The sequence below is a fragment of the Semicossyphus pulcher genome, unplaced genomic scaffold (genome assembly GCF_022749685.1).
Source record: "Semicossyphus pulcher isolate SPU_LCO1_2020_fin unplaced genomic scaffold, fSemPul1.0.p SCAF_9, whole genome shotgun sequence".
Taxonomy (NCBI): domain Eukaryota; kingdom Metazoa; phylum Chordata; class Actinopteri; order Labriformes; family Labridae; genus Semicossyphus; species Semicossyphus pulcher.
Window position 1 is genome coordinate 8931803 of NW_027211770.1, and position 16085 is coordinate 8947887.

Here is a 16085-nt window from a genome sequence, read left to right on the forward strand (position 1 = left end):
TAAATGTGAGTAGATTCTGATTGGAGTTTGCAATTCTAGCCTTTGCTATCAGTGCGTGAATGTGAGTGTGAATGGGTGAATGTGACATGTAGTGTGAAAGCGCTCTGAGTGCTCCGAAGACTAGAAAATCACTATATAAGTACTGTCCAATTACCATTTATGTTTACATTTAGTCAGCAAATATGTGAATGTCCTCAAAGGCCAAGAATCATGTTAAATGCATCCCATTCCTTAAAAAATAATAAAATCCATATATAATTTATTTACAAGCTAGTGATTTTGTTCTTTTTGGCTTTGTCTGCACATTGCTTCTTTGTGTTACCAACACCAACAAACAACTGATAGGAATATCAGGTGTAACATGGTGTAGGTGTTTTCAGTTGCAAGCACAAAACATGGATCAACCTGTAAAAACAATGTAGAAAACGCTCCAGAGGGTGCCTTTAACACAGGCATGAGATCTGTATCAATATGACTCGGCAGAGAGGAGAAGATTATTGAATGTGTATGACAGTAATGTAGTCACTATGAAGTAAAAAGACATTTGAATTTGTAGAAAAATTACTTTAATCTTCTTAAATTATTATGGACAATAGAAAATGCAGCTGCAAAAAAAGAGGAAAAAAACAGCTTAACTTCTGTACATTGGCTTTGCCTGATAACAAACGCTCTAATTACATGTTATGACTTATGCATTTGCTGTAATTACATGTTTCCAACCGGTCCATGTCATGGCGGTTCATCAGAAAATATATTCACTCTAACTACATATATTTACAGAATGGAGCACGGTTAAGTGCTTTGGGTCTGAATGATGACAACATGAGGAAACGCAAACCTCGCACAGCATCAAGTCCTCACAGCTCACAGCTGATCTTCAGTGACACGTTCGGTAAAAATAAAATCTGTTTTTAACTAAAACAAAGATTGAAATTGATGTTCACTTCAAACTGAAATATGTACAGTATAAATATGTAAAAAAAAGTGACACATATCTTATCAACCAGTGAAAAAACCTTTCTATGTTATGTTGTGTTACACAGCTGTTATTGAAAACATGACAGCAGTGCAGCTGGTTGCAGCTCTGCATGTGTTCCTGTGATCAGAGCAGTAATGAAGGAATGAGACTCTCATCTCAGAATACAGTTTCCTCTCTCTCCAACAGGGTGAGCATGACAGAGACCTGCATGATCAGAGAGAAGAACTCTCCGGGACGCCTGTGTTTATCGAGTCAACGTCTCCGGAGGTCATCATATTTATGGCGGTCTGACATTAGCAAAACAGATTAATGTCATTAAGCCAATCACAGGGAACCAGACTCCCCTTACTCTACTGCTAATTTTGATAAACACCAGGGGGCTGCTAGAGGGGAAAAGCCCTTCATTTACAGTGGAACAAATCTACAATATCTATCGTTTCCTGACCAAATAAGACTTTGAGGGGAGTAAAAAGTTTGGCAAAGCGTTGTTTAGTCGTAAAACTTGTGTGGTTTGTGGTCAGGTGAAGACGTGCCAGTCTCCGGATGATTCAGGAACCACTTCCAGGTCCAGTTCAGGCGTCACCTCGACCTGAGGCGTGGTTTCTTCTGGGCCCAGGGTCACTTCCTGGATCTGACCTGGAATAAGAAAGAGAAAAAAAGAAGAATAAGAAGCGGTTTCAGGACTCACATGCAGTAAAGCACTGCTTGAGATAGGTAATAACTCTGTTCGTAAACCAGAAGCCCATTAACACACATCGCAGCTCTCGTTCTGTATTCAATTTGCCCCTGGCTGTCATGCAAATGAGACCATTTCTTCCCCTCCTCACTCCTCCAACGTTTGTCTTAACATCTCACTCTCTCACTCTCTCTCTGCATGCTCTTCTGTCTCTTACATAAACTACATAATGAGACTTGACAGATGTGGAATATGCTCATTGTGCGTTGTGAATATGAGCCATGTGTCATTGTTTCATTCAGCTTAAAATAACTCGAGCACAAAACAACAATAAGTCTTTCTGGCACAGGCTGAGAGGTTCAGACGTGCTTCTTCTCCAGCTGCAGGCAATGCACTGAATTACAGTGGGAGTCATTTCATTGTCTCTCCCCTAGTTCTCCATATCTGAAACACTTCAAACACACATTCATTAAGGTGCAGCCACAGCAGTGTGCGCCTTGGATCCTTCAGTATATTCACCAAGCAAATACTCTGTGTTTGACGTGGACAAACAACTTGAAGGCCACACAAATGGAACAAATAACAAGGGTCAATATTCATTTTTCAACAGTTTAAATATCATGATCCTGCCTACAATCACATGCAGTCATAGAGGAAACACTAGGAGATCACGCTTTTATCCACGAATCTACTGATTCAATTTGTTTTTAAATCCAACCTGTACCACAAAAACACAACAAGTCTACAGCTTAACCAACAGCTCTGACAGGCTGTAAAAGGTGCTTTGATCTAATTGCCAATGTTAGCAGAAAGAAATGTTCCCTGTGTTGATGGTAACATGCATGCATTGCTAATAAGTATTTAGTTGAGGTGAGGCTGAGAGGAACACAATTTGTTTTGCAAGTACTGAAATAAAAATGAGATCTTAAACCAGTGGGACTAGAGGAATAGTTAGGAGAAGTCTTAAGGAAAAACAATTTCTTCTCCTGGAACCATGAATGTCTGTACAAAATGCCATAACAATCCAAATTTAAGATGTTGTGATATTTCAAAGGATATGTGCTACATCACTACATCTTGTTTAGTTGGACACAGAAAATGTGACCTGTTGGTGGCACTAGAAGAAACGGTTGATCAAACTCACCAGGGGCGTATCAAAGCCTGTGCAACATTTACATTTTAGTCTAGACCACAGTGGTGTTGGATGGAGACAAGAAGACATTTCTGTCCATGGAGAAATAGTGTTGCTAGTTCACCATCCCTTTACACAACATGTATATAAACCTGGAACAACTCTCTGCAACATGTGGAGACATTTCATTGTGTCAGTGTCATTATAATGCCTAAATCTTTACACTTCCTCCTTACATTTAAAGTATATACATGCCACTGGTTCCCACAGAGGCTTCAAACTGTGTCCAGCTTCTCTAGTGAGAGGTGTAAATGGAAGTCTTTGCGTGGGACCATCAGTGAGGAGCCAGACTTAGATAACAAATGCCAGCGGGTGGTTGTCTTTTCAATTCCAATTTAGTATTTGTGTCTCAACAGGGAACTTTGAACCCTGAGGGTATATGCCGTATTTCCATCTTCACCACCTCCGAGGAGGCGACTGATTGACATTAATAATATGTGTGTGATCGCAGTGTTGGACACGGTCCTCCAAAGGGGAGCCTCAGCCCAAAGCTTCACAAAAGCTGTCTGGAAGACGTAATGATTAAAAAGCAAAACACACAGAACTTGAAAATAAAGTGAACGAAGCTGACAGAGACAAAGACAGGCAGGATTAATGTCTTATGTTGCACAGCTGCGCGAACAGCTGGCAGTACACCCAAGTGTTTGCGTGTGCTGGTGTGATACCAGTGAGCTGCTCACCGTAGCCGTGCGATCTCTTCATGTGGTGTTTCATGTTGCTCTTCTGGGTGAACCTGATGCTGCACACCTCACACTTGAAAGGCTTCTTCCCGGTGTGTTTGACCATGTGGACTTGCAGAGCGCTCTTCTGGTTGAAGGCCTTGTCGCACTGAGTGCACTTGAAGGGCCGCTCGCCTGCATCACAAACACAAACACACACAGAGGAAATATGGATCAGTGTTCCTGCTTTCAGCTCTCTCATGCATTATAACGCTGCTGTCGGAGTAACTGTGATATTCAGTGTTGACTGTGGTATAATTAATGCCAATAATTGAAGCTAATTATTGGATACTATCTGATGTAACAACAGAATTAAAAGTAATTAAAATAAATATCTGAAAAACAATAAGCTTGTTCGAGTTGTACATTTAATGAGCCCCAAACAACGTTGTTACAGGTAAACACTGGTATGTTATTTATTACATTCAAACAACAAGAGTGCTTCAGTGGAGTCTCACATACTCCCACATGTTCACACATGTACTTGGCTGTACGTACTGCAAGTGGTATTAAATTGTGTAACATTGTGCTCTGCCATTTGAAAATCAATGTTTAGTACATGCTGTTATATATGAAAAGGTTCCTGAGTCAGGATTACTAATTCATAAACCAAACAGTGCTGCTGAAGGATCATGATAAACTTTCTTTTCACCAGTGTTTACCCGTAGACATGCACTTGCATACTTTGTGTCCCTGGCCGACACTAGAACACTGCATCTTCCTCAAGAACTTACAGTTTTGCACATCGTAAACAGAAATAAACATGGAACCACTCAAGACGGTAACTATTTAATCAATGAAATCCTGATAGACAAAGGAGCAGCGACAACATGCTCTATTCATTTCTCTTCAAAGCAGGCTGCAACCATCATTTTCAGCTGTTAAAACGCCAACATGCAGGATTTTTGCTGTTTTTTTCCCCTTGTAGGTTAAATGTGTGTTTTGGTTAGCTGAAGGGGTGGGTCATCGTTACTGCAGCTCCACCCGCCAATCTCTACTGCGCAGTCTCTGGCTCCAAATAACGTCACCAGCGCAAGACGGTAGTGCCCACCTCAGGGGTATTTTGGCTCCAAATACGTATAATGAGAGGAAGTAGAGAAGCGACGTCCATCATTGCATTGAACCAATAATGCAAAGGCAGACATACATCAGCGACCTTCTTCCTTACGTCATCTTTAAACTCTTAGTTACAAGTTATGTTCGTATAATTCAATGTAATAAGGGTTTCATTTTCTTTTAATATTGAGAAAAAAATATTAAAATAGCAGTGACATTCATTATAATATACATAATAAGATGTTTGTCTGTCAGCCGGGGAATATTAAAACATAACACATTAAAATTCTGTAGATAAACAGCCAAGAAAGGGCTCCTTCTCAAATAAGCAATCTCTGACCACACAACTACAGTCAGTTTTTGTATCAGGGCTTTTCATTCCACGCATATAAACACATTAGGGGAAACCTGTGAACAGAGCTGGGATGGAGGGATTTCATCCTTTAAACTTTTTCTGTGTTGCTGTGACACAACAGACAGAAAACTGATGCAATGAGGAGATGAGATGAACCACAAAGGAAAGGTCCGATCACAATCTCCCAAACAGTATTCAAATGAGGCTTTTCAAATGGTAATACGCCAACGGAGCTATTCCTGTATGTACATTGTGGGCTGACAATCATGTCTGGGATTTAACAGTGAGACGATGCATTCAAGGCCTTCACTGTTAGCTGCGTCGGTAACTCAGCATCACTAAATGAATTGAGAGTTGATGGCCGGAAGATATCACATCGTCTGTATAGCGGTCCTATTTTCACATTCCCTTCTTTTGAAACCGTGGTGTTCAGAAACTGCATCAAGGCTCTTTGTTTGTTTGGACACATTTTTTTTTAGTTCATATTAAGTTTATGTCGAAAAACTGAGAAAAAAATATGGAAACAAAAAACGACGTCTGCTAGCTGGGGAACAGCTTGTGCCCTGATGTGCAGCAATCCAAACTCATTTGAAAATGTTCCTCTTGCTGTTTAGTTTGGAAATGTTCTTGTGAGAATGTTGAGGTAGAAATTCACAGTGCAATTTCTTCTTTGTACAATATTTGGACCATGTCACATACATGCATGCCACAGCATAGTCACACAGCTCTTAAGCCAGGAGTAGGTTCGACGAACATGTATCTATGGTGCACAAATGTTTCTCTTTGTTCACACCACTTCCCTAAACTTCACAGTTTTATGATATTACACGTGCAGGATGGGAACCGGATAGCTGGCTCTAAATATCCAAAATAACACAGGGAGCTGAACAATTCATTATTATATAAATCAGAAAGTTGTTTTGAAAGGATAACTACTTGTTTCTCGCAAGTTCTATACGTCAATAATTAACTTTAGCTGAGACGAGCTAACACAACAACCATGTGGCATGTAGTAATGATGGCGGACAATTCAAATCCCAGCCCGGCCGGAGAGAGAGAGATTCTCACCCGCAACTGGTATAGGTGTGTTGAAGTTTTTTAAATACACATTTATGTTTAAATAAATATACCTGTCACAGCACAACTCGCTCGGAGCGCTGAATGTCTGTTCTACCGTAACCAAATTATTTCATTAGTTTAGTTTGCAAGGTGTTGGAAGTCCATGTGATCTTTTAAAAGGCATGTTTATGTTTAAATTAAATATCTTTGCACCTAAGTTTGTCTCTCGTTGTATCGGTATGTCCTCTTGTGGACATATTGCGCAAAAACAGATATTGAAATAGTTCGACCCTGCATGGTTTTTTTAAGAAGGAATAGTCAAACGTCATTTTTGGCCAATTTTGACAGCACTAGTCTACATCCCTTAGTGTTTCCCACAGAACGGCCACACTGACCTCAACCTTTGACCTTTAAAATGTCATCAGTTCATCTTTGAGTCCAAGTAGATGTTTGTACCAATTTTGAAAGTATTCCCTTCAGGCGTTCGCATCCAACTGTGATTCCCACAGAATGACAGTGTAACCGTGGCTGGTTTGGGGGACAGGGGATATATTAGAAATTTTTCATAAATTACATTACCCTTAAAGAAAAACAAAAACAATGGCATTCAACAGTAGCGGTCGCACCACAGGAGGGACATAACATCAGAGAAAGTCTCTGCAGAGCATGTGAGCATGTGGTAGACACTCCTCACAACAGCAGAACAAACAGGTAAGGGAGGGAACATCATCCACTTATTGATCATGACTGGTGTTGTTCTCTTGGATGGTTAAAAATAAAAATAAACCAGATGTTATAAAATCCCCTCCAGGTGTTGACAAAATATTGATTTCACAAGAATGGGACGGATGTGAGGCCACAGGGACCTCAAACCTTTGACTAACAAGATCTACCTTGAGTCAAAGTGGATGTTTGTGATTGTCGAATTAAAACGCATTATGCAAACTTGTTCTGTAATCCTCTTACCCGTGTGCGTCAGGTTGTGTCTCTCCAGCTGGCTGCGCTTGGCGAAAGCCTTCACGCAGGAGGAGCAGTTGAAGACTCGGGGCTTCTGTGAGCTGGGAGACGGGCCGGGCTGGTGCACTCGCTCATGCTCCTGCAGACACAATAAAATGGATTTTACAGTTTATAGTCTAGCGCACAAAGTCCCTCTACTGGAACATGGCCAGGTGTCTATCATTTTCCACTTTGAGAATCGAACACATCGTACGAAGCACAAATCAATCAGCCCTGAAGACACTACGATTTGACCCTGGGTCTTTTTTTCACTCATGTTTCCTTTTTTGTGATTAAGGTGGTGTTATGATTTGCTCTGTTGCTGAGGAGACTGCTGATGTGATATGTTATGTCACTTCTCGCAGGGCAACAATGTTTATCTTAATCAATACAAGATTCTTGAGATGGATATGTAAGACTTTCTTTATATACGTAAATAACATTTTCTTATAAATGAAAAGCCAACAATTACCAACTGATATAAATGTAATAAGCTAATACCAGAAAATATATCTGCCTAGGTTTAATACTTAGAGAAGATTTCTTTTCATCACGCAGAACAACACAGGTTACAAAAAAGATCCTGGATAAATGGAGATGTTTTTCAAGCATTCAACTGACACTATCCTGAAAACCATTAAACCCCATTAATGATCGAAAGGTTATTATCTCTCTCATCAACGTCTCCAAGTTGCAGAGAGCTAACTGTGCCTTTTTACAAGATATAAATAGTAAATGTTGGTGAAACTGATAGGAACCATGTGTTCCTGTGTTGCGTCTTTTGACTGAAAGAGCAGCGATATGATTACAGCATACTGATGATAATACAAAGCAGATATGCCCACAGGAAAAATAGCAATATAAATAGCATATTAAGTTTGTTGATGGCAAAAAAGCTTATAAAAAACATAAAGTAATTGCATGAAGCCCATGAGGAGATAAGACAGTCTACAGGCTGTTTGGGGTCATATTGGAGGCAGTGTTTATTAAATGTGCCTTAGGTAAGTTTCTGATAAACACAAAACTTTCAGACTCTTCCGTGCTTCACCCATCATGCTCCTGCTAATTAAAACTGTCACTTTAAAGTCACTTTCAAGCAATACTTTTGTGAAATATGCCTAAAAGTTTTATGCTTATTAAACACAGTGTGTGTCTTGTGTGTGTTGTCTAAATGTCAAGCTAAAGCAGCAGCAGCTTCACTTTGAAGAACAACTTTATATAGGTTGTTTTTTGTTCAGCTCAAACAAACAAGATCTGGTCTTGAAATGTGTTTGGGCACAGTGGTGCAGTGGTTAGTGCTGCAGCCTCACAGCTAGAAGCTTTATAGTTTGAACCCCAGTTTGGATGAAGTGGGCCTTTCTGTGTGGTGTTTGCATGTTCTCCCCGTGCATGCGTGGGTTCCTCCTGGTACTCCGGCTTCCTCCCACAGTCCAAAGACATGCTGGTTAGGTTCAATGGTGACTAAATTGCCCGTAGCTGTGAATGTGAGCATGAATAGTTTTCTGTCTCTATGCGTCAGTCCTGTGATTGACTGGCGATCAGTCCAGGGTGAACCCTTTCTCTCACCCAATGACAGCGGGGATAGGCTCCAGCCCCCCGCGACCCTGAACATGATAAGGTATAGATAATGGATGGATTCTAAAAGTCAAGCTACAGCAGCAGCAGCTCAGCTTTAAACACTTTATAGGTTGGTGTTTGTTCAGCTCAAACAGACAAGATGTGGTGTGTTAAATAACTTCTGTGATGCTAGTAGGTCTATTTTGTTGCAGCTGTTACAATCTATATAGTCTAAGCTAGCCAGCTGCTGGCTTAAGCATCACATTCAAGAGACAGAACAACTCTATTTCAAAAAGCTTAACGTGTCCTTTAAAGCATTTGGTTGCACCTTAAAAAGTTGAATGTCTTGCAGCTATATTTTACAGAGTGCAGAATGAGCATTTTATTCACTTCCAGTTCTTTTATCTCGAGTACCCCACTTGAGAGTTTTGAAGCTTTTATGTGTCCTTAAAGTGGCTTTAGTTAGCCTACAGATGTTTTCAGTCACATTTAAATGTCAGTTGGAAGCTTAGTGATGGTGAAGTTTAAGTCATGTGACAGTTTTGTAATGGGTTTATAGCCTAGCGTACTTCTGTTGAGGTCATTAACGCCTCAATAAAGGTGGTGTTACTTTGTAAAGACAAATCCCCTTCATTTATCTGCATTCAGATCATGAGATGGAAAGTTCGGTTCAGTTCTCCTCCTCTCTTTGAAAACCTTAAAAAAAAATCTAAAATCAACATCTAGCTTTTGTTTCAGACCAATGAGCACCCAGGGGACCAGGAGAGGATGACGCTCGGTCACTCTCACTGCTCAGAACTGAGGCACATTTAAGAGCGCGTCCCTGGCACAATGGCCCTTTGATGAAAATATGGCATATGGTGCGGAAAGAGCTTGTATAAAGCATTTTCCTCCTTATGTCCCCCCCCCATCTGAGAGCCGTGGCATTTACGTGCTTGAGTGTCTCACCCACATGATGAAGATTGTCTGGAAAGGGAGGCACATGCGCTCCGCTCCCTCACTCGGCTGCAAAATACCTCTCAGTGTAAGTGTTTTTTGTTGCAGAGAGTGACAGTCTGTAAGAGCCTAGTTCAAATGCCACTTGTTGAATTACACTTATTTTTGCTTCAATCGGTGAGACACATTTAGTTAATGGTGTCCAGGCTCCTTGAATGTATCATTTCCCAGCCTGAAGTGGAGAACATGAAGCCTAAAAACAATATACAGTAAACATGGAGTGTTCGACCAATTCATCAGTTGTATTCATTCATATAAAATGCCAAATACTTAATTAAATAACAGGCCACTTTGCTTATGGAGAGGAAGCAGAATATAAATTGAAAGCCATTTATAATCAGAGCGTAATGTTTTTACTGAGCTCTCTTACCTTCAGGTGTGTCGCTCTCTTAAAGGCCTTGTTGCAGAGGGTGCAGACGTGACAGCGGTCCTTGCCGTGAGCTTGCCTACAGTGGCGTCGCAGTGTGTTGACGTTCTGAAACACCTCATTGCAGTAGTAACACTGGTTCCGATTATCAGCCTCCGTCTGGCCGTCCTTCCCTCCCTTATGGCCATTGTCCGTAATCTGGACAACACACACAAAGGTTAGTGTGCAACAGATTTACTATTACACAAAAAGCTCAAACCTGTAGTAAAGTAAAGTAAAAAAAAAAAAGTTTTTTTTTTTTACCACTGGGTACGTGCAACCACAGGGTACGGTGCAATACGTGATGGTAGTTTCACGAGTCTGGTGAAACGAGTTTTTGGGATCAATGAATGTGTTTTAATATCTTCCAGCCTCTGAATGTTATGGCCAGTTGTTCCTCCTGCTACTTTGTGCTTCCTTGTCCTTCCCTGTCTGTGTGTGTCTGCGTGTGTGGGCGTGGCTTCCTCAGTCAATCATTTATTCAACCTTTATTTATGCTCGAGAGATCATTGAAGGGCATCCCTCATTTACAATATCACTGAACGGGGGGATTTTGACACAAAGATAAGACAATTAAAAGGAGGACTAAAAAACAGGTGTGTAAGATAAACCCTAAATTTACCCCTTATCTAAAACAAATAGAGGTTTGGAGGTTTAAAAGCAGCTCCCTCCTGATCGCTGCTCATGCAACACACCTGGTGAAAACTGCACACCTGCACTCCATCTACTCATCAACTCCACAGTGTATCTACTCTGGTTCTCCATCCACTCATTACCAGATCGTTGTTTCAGCCACTGGGGATTATCACTCCTCATCCTGCCTTAACCTGCCCGCTCGATCCGCAACTCCTCACCTTGCCCATGCTCACAACCTCGCCTCACCTCATCAGCCATATCACCTTTCCCTCTGCAACCTTCTGGACAACCCCCCCCTCTCCATCACCCTTTCCCTGTAAAAACATCATTACTATCCAAAAACCTCAGCTTCCGGGTCCTTAATTACTAGTCATAACACTGACTTCCACTTATGTTAGCATTAAAATCCCAAAAGTTATCCATCACAGCAGATTAATTCAGTAATGTAAAACCCAGTCCCCCTCTTGTTTGACTGCTTCACCCTGGGATATCTCAATTAATATACATATGATAAACACACTCACATTGTATCCATTGTCAGAGGCTCCGTTCGTGGATTGGGAATGGTGGCTGACCAGTATGACCTGCTGGCCTGAGCTGGCTGGCTGTCCTGACAGACCGGAGTCATTCAGCACTGCAGGAAAAGCCTGACCCTAAAGATTGAAAGATACTCTGGTAAAGCAGCTGACAAATGATGTTACGTTATAGAGTCAGACAGTGTTGAGAAATATGCATTTAAAGCAATCACTTCTAAATGTGTGTCTGTGTGTTCATGTTTTTTTACCTGTGTATTGAGGTTTAGAGTGACCCCATCCAGCATTCCCTGAGCATCAGCCAGTGTGAGTGTGACGCTGCTATCACTGGCCACGCCCCCTGGTGACATCACTAGGCTCTGGGATACAGCAGTATGTGAAAGGGTGGTGCTAGGTGGCAGGCTGGACACTGCAGGTGAGAGACAGACCACAAGGTTAGAGGGAACGTTTACAACATATTCCTCAACAGGTTTATGACACCATTCTCAACACCAGCCAGAGCCGTGTCCTTTTTGTGGCAAATGTAAAGAACGTAAACAGTTTGATGTATTTGAACAACTTTGAATGAGGCCTTTAAGACTAATGCTATTGCCATGTTGTCTCGACAGTTATTATAATGACAGAAGAAGGAGCAGCCACAGTGAGATAGTGCTTTTGATGAGCTGCTGTTGTTATGAGAAAAACTTCTCGCACCATGAAATCAGGCTTTCATCTTCCTACTTTTTATTATGGCTCGATGGAAAAGATGTCCTTGTTAACATTTTTTATAATGCTGCAAACAGATACACCGGTTGCTCTTCTATTGTGTTTCTGACAAAGACGCTACTCAAGCACTGTTTGCTGTGGTGTTAAACCACACTTGGCTTTACCTTCAGTAAGCATTGGTGTTTCAAACTGAGCAGAACTGAAATCTGAATGATCTAATGAACCTGACTGCCAGACATGATTTCAACTTTTCTTTTTTCTTCCTTTAACATAGCGCCTCTATTATCTGACACTTAAACTCCACGTTTGACTCCTTGTGCTTATAAAATACAAGGAATGAAAGAAACCTTCAGAATAAAAGATGGTTTTAATTCAGGAAATTATTTGATGAAAAAAAAAATCCTCCCATGCTGCAATGGAATAGTTTTTTTATGGTTAAAGGCCTCAAAGGACATTTAAGTAGTGGTTGTAGTATATGTAGTGTTGTGCTGACCCAATCTTGGATCCCATCAGCTACAGTCTGACATCGATATAGCCTCCTGGGACAACGGTGAACATGTCGGGTGTGTAGCCAGCGCTTAGAGATAAACAACTTCCAGTCAAGACTTTTCTGTTTCCGCGTGCTGCATTGTTTATAGAAATAAACTGTTTTTCTTGTGATTGACTTTAATTAACGAGTCCTTCTTTTGCCGAAAATTCCAACATCATGATGCAGATTTGTAAAAAGTAAAAATGACGCTTTGTCAAGTCTGTCCTCGAGAGGAGAACAACAAACTCGTTTGTTGAACGGAGGTCAGATCAATCATTTCTGATGCATTTGAGGAAGTTGGGAGATCTGAACACTGAAAGGCTTTCGTGACACAGCGTCAAGGGAATTTATCTCAAGTTGAATTTTAGAACTAGAACAGATTGTTAGCTGTTAGCATGCAGATGTCTGTTTATAGAGATTAGTAAGAAGCTAAATCATCATCAGATGACGCTGATGGGAGCGGGGGATGTCATTACGTCGCAGTACGTTCCGCCTGCTTTTGCTCTCCTCGCGGACTGTTGTTCCTGCATACGCCGCAGCCTGCTGATACGCCATCTGTCAATATTATTAGGACTACAAGCGAAGTACAAACGGAAACCAGAACACTTTCCATCTCTTAAATCCACTTCCCTGCCTATAGATTCTACTTTTCTAAGTAGAATCTGTAAATAGAGATTATGCTGACCCTAAAATGTTTACTTGTATGTGTTAAAGGTGTCTGTCAAAACCCTGCTGGTGATTTGCTCCCTTACAAAAAATGATATCAATATATCCTAAGTTCTAGCCAGGGAGGAACCTCCATTTTATTAGCAGTGAATAACACTCGGCAATATTTGCTTTTAATAAAAAGGCCTATGCGTGTACTGTTTACCAACCACAGGAAAGTGCAGGATGGATGTTATTTACATACAGAGTGAAAGGAATGCTTCAGTCTAATTAATAAGAGCAAAGATGCTTTTGGTGTCTCTGATAAGCAGTGGGAAATGTTTTCCACTTGAGTTGAGAGTGAAGAGTAATGAAGAGAGAGATGAGACTGGAAATTTGATTAAGCTTCTAGGTGACACGCCTGCCAGTCTACAGAACAATCAGGAAGCCATCGCTCACAAAACAAATCATATCTGCTCACTTCACAGCACATAAGCCCATTTCTTTCTTATCAAGGGCTGGTCTGTCGGCCTGCGCAATCTTTAAGTGACAATCCATCACATTTGAGTTCCACTTGATAGATTGATGTACAGCATACATTTGCACTTCATTAGAGATTAGATTTATAGGCCTAAAAGATTGTCCATAGTGGGGCCTTTTTCTCAGCTAACTTTAAATAACTTAGTATGATCGTATTTTTTTTTAGCATTTCCAAACACACAAGCAGAATTGTGAGGACTAGAATCAACAGTGCATTTCTCTGCTCCAATGTAAGCTACAAACATAAGCTGTCTTACTGCCTGCAGGTCAGTATGAACCTTGTATTTCCTCCAAGGTGAAGAGCAAATGCTGGGACATGAAGCTTTACCCTCAGTCTTTCAGTAATTATATATTCTGTGTCGCCAGAAAATGTATTTTAGAGAAATAATTTCATGCTTGTTAATTTAAAGTCAGCAGAAAACATTTAATGGTCAGCTAAGCAGGCAGGTTTTAGCTAGTGTTGACTAGCTAACATTAGCTAAAACTGAGCTTAAACTAGCTTAAAGCTCCTGTGAGGAGTTTTTCACTGGTTATGAAACAGACTGAAATGAATTCTGAACCCTTAATATGACTTACAGAAGCAAACCAGACCATGTGACAAGATTAACAACAACAATATAACTATGTTGTTATTTCTAATGCCTGAAACTGCTGAAGCGATTAACTGCACGCTGCATTTGTTTACATTTTCCAGGGCAAATATTTAATGTGAGTGATACATATGACTGTTAAAGAAAGCAGGATGAGATTTTTTGTTTAAAACCACCACTCAAGCATGTACAGGACAAAATCAGCAAAGAGATAAGAGGTGCAGCTTTGTCCAAATAAAGTCCGGTCACACGAATCTGATAGAAACATTTTCAGCTGACAATATTGACATTGTCATCTGCCGGCTAAAAATGAGGCCTACTTTACTTTACTTTAGTTTCCAGTTTGAAACAGAGGACACATTCAGTGCATCACCATACGAGCTGACATGTAGTATCAACTTTCCATTGGAGCAATACAATATCTGCGGGAGCCTTTCAACCATGAAAATCCATCTTGCAGGAATTTTAACATCACATAAACACTTTGGTGACTCCATCGCCTTTGCACAACATTTCCTGAAAAGGGCTTTGAACTGTACTCCATCAATGATTTATTCTGGGATCTATCACTACTGCCGGAAGCTAGGGAAGCTCCCTCTGAACCATTAACAGCATATAAGCTAAAGTCACTCATGTGGTGGCCTGTGAGTCACACCTGTCATGTGGTCTTTGTATTTGAAGAAGCTACAGAATACTGCTCTTTGGATGAACCCCATTTACCTTCCACCTGTCCTGACTGACATAAAAGACTTTGTCATCAGTCACAAATGCAGAGAAAGAGCTCAGTCTTTCTGCCGCTGTGACCTTTTTGTTGTTTAATCCAGCAAGGGTTGAAACTGGGCCTACACTGTGTCTCATTCTTTATGTGTTGGGAGCGCCGACAAAGGCTCACAGCAGTGCAGTCAAGGACCTCTCATTAAGCGTGTGTGCTCATTCCATCAAATGGCTGGCAATCAGTTCTGCTCAAGTGGGGTTACTGTGGTGATATTTGCGTAACAGCCAGCTGGGTACCTCATACTGTTGTCAAACCATTGGCTTAAAGTGGGGACCTGGAGTGAAGTAGTGTTATGAGTGAGTGCAGCAGAACACTAATGAGAGCCTGAGTGAGTCAAAAGATGGTATTGTGTGTGCATTTATGAGTCTCACAAGAATTAGGTTGTGTGAAATGAATTTGATGAAAAGAAAGAGGTTATTTCCTTCCTAACCATGAACCTCTGGCCTTCAAAGCTTTCTTTGCCCCATAGATAAACAATATCAAATTCTAAAAGGGAGACCAGCATACGGTTATTAAAGGTTCATTTGGGAGTTTTCAGAAAATCGTTCTTATTAATGACACTGCTGGAAAATAAATGAACCAGTCAGCATCCTGTTGCTCGCTTTTGCAACACCAAAGGAGCAGGTGACCATCCCTATCATTGGCCAAAACGTGGACGTGACATACAAAAGACTGAAAGTGAATAATCATCTTTGTTTTTTAAATCATTTTTTAGTGTGATTTTTTAGTTAGTATCATGGTTAAAATTAGCTGTTAGCTAGTAATTTGGCAAGCAATATTCCTAGCATATGCACTTGGTGTTTTGCTATCGCTAACTTTCTCGAGCACTAAAGCTAAAGTTAGTCAGCTAGCTGTAACTCAGCTAAACTGCACTGATTTAGTGTCTTTTGCTTCATAAAATTAGATGATAAATTAATTTGCAAATGGAAAGCTAGCCAATTTAGCAGCCAGCTGACGTATCCACCTGAGACATTATCTGCTGCCATCTGTTAAAGAGCTAGTTAACTTTACCTAACAAAACCCTACGAAGTTTGGATGTCTTACTGATGTGTTCCCTTGTTGCTGGTTACCTTCTTTTTTGGCAACATCGGGTTTACAGAATAGAACTTTTGTGGTGGGGACCTGGTTGTTGAAGTTAAAG

The 16085-nt window shown here is 40.7% G+C and overlaps 1 protein-coding gene across 1 annotated transcript in view; it reads right to left on the reverse strand.

Annotated features, from left to right (window-relative positions):
* Positions 1 to 566: 566 nt before the first annotated feature.
* Positions 567 to 16085, reverse strand: part of LOC138583592 (zinc finger protein 236-like) — a 63629-nt gene continuing 48110 nt past the window's right edge. Inside the window, 6 exon segments of the mRNA XM_069655484.1 lie at positions 567 to 1615; positions 3528 to 3701; positions 7003 to 7132; positions 9956 to 10150; positions 11152 to 11280; positions 11412 to 11569. Coding sequence (XP_069511585.1) covers positions 1497 to 1615; positions 3528 to 3701; positions 7003 to 7132; positions 9956 to 10150; positions 11152 to 11280; positions 11412 to 11569 — 905 coding nt within the window. The 3' untranslated portion in view covers positions 567 to 1496.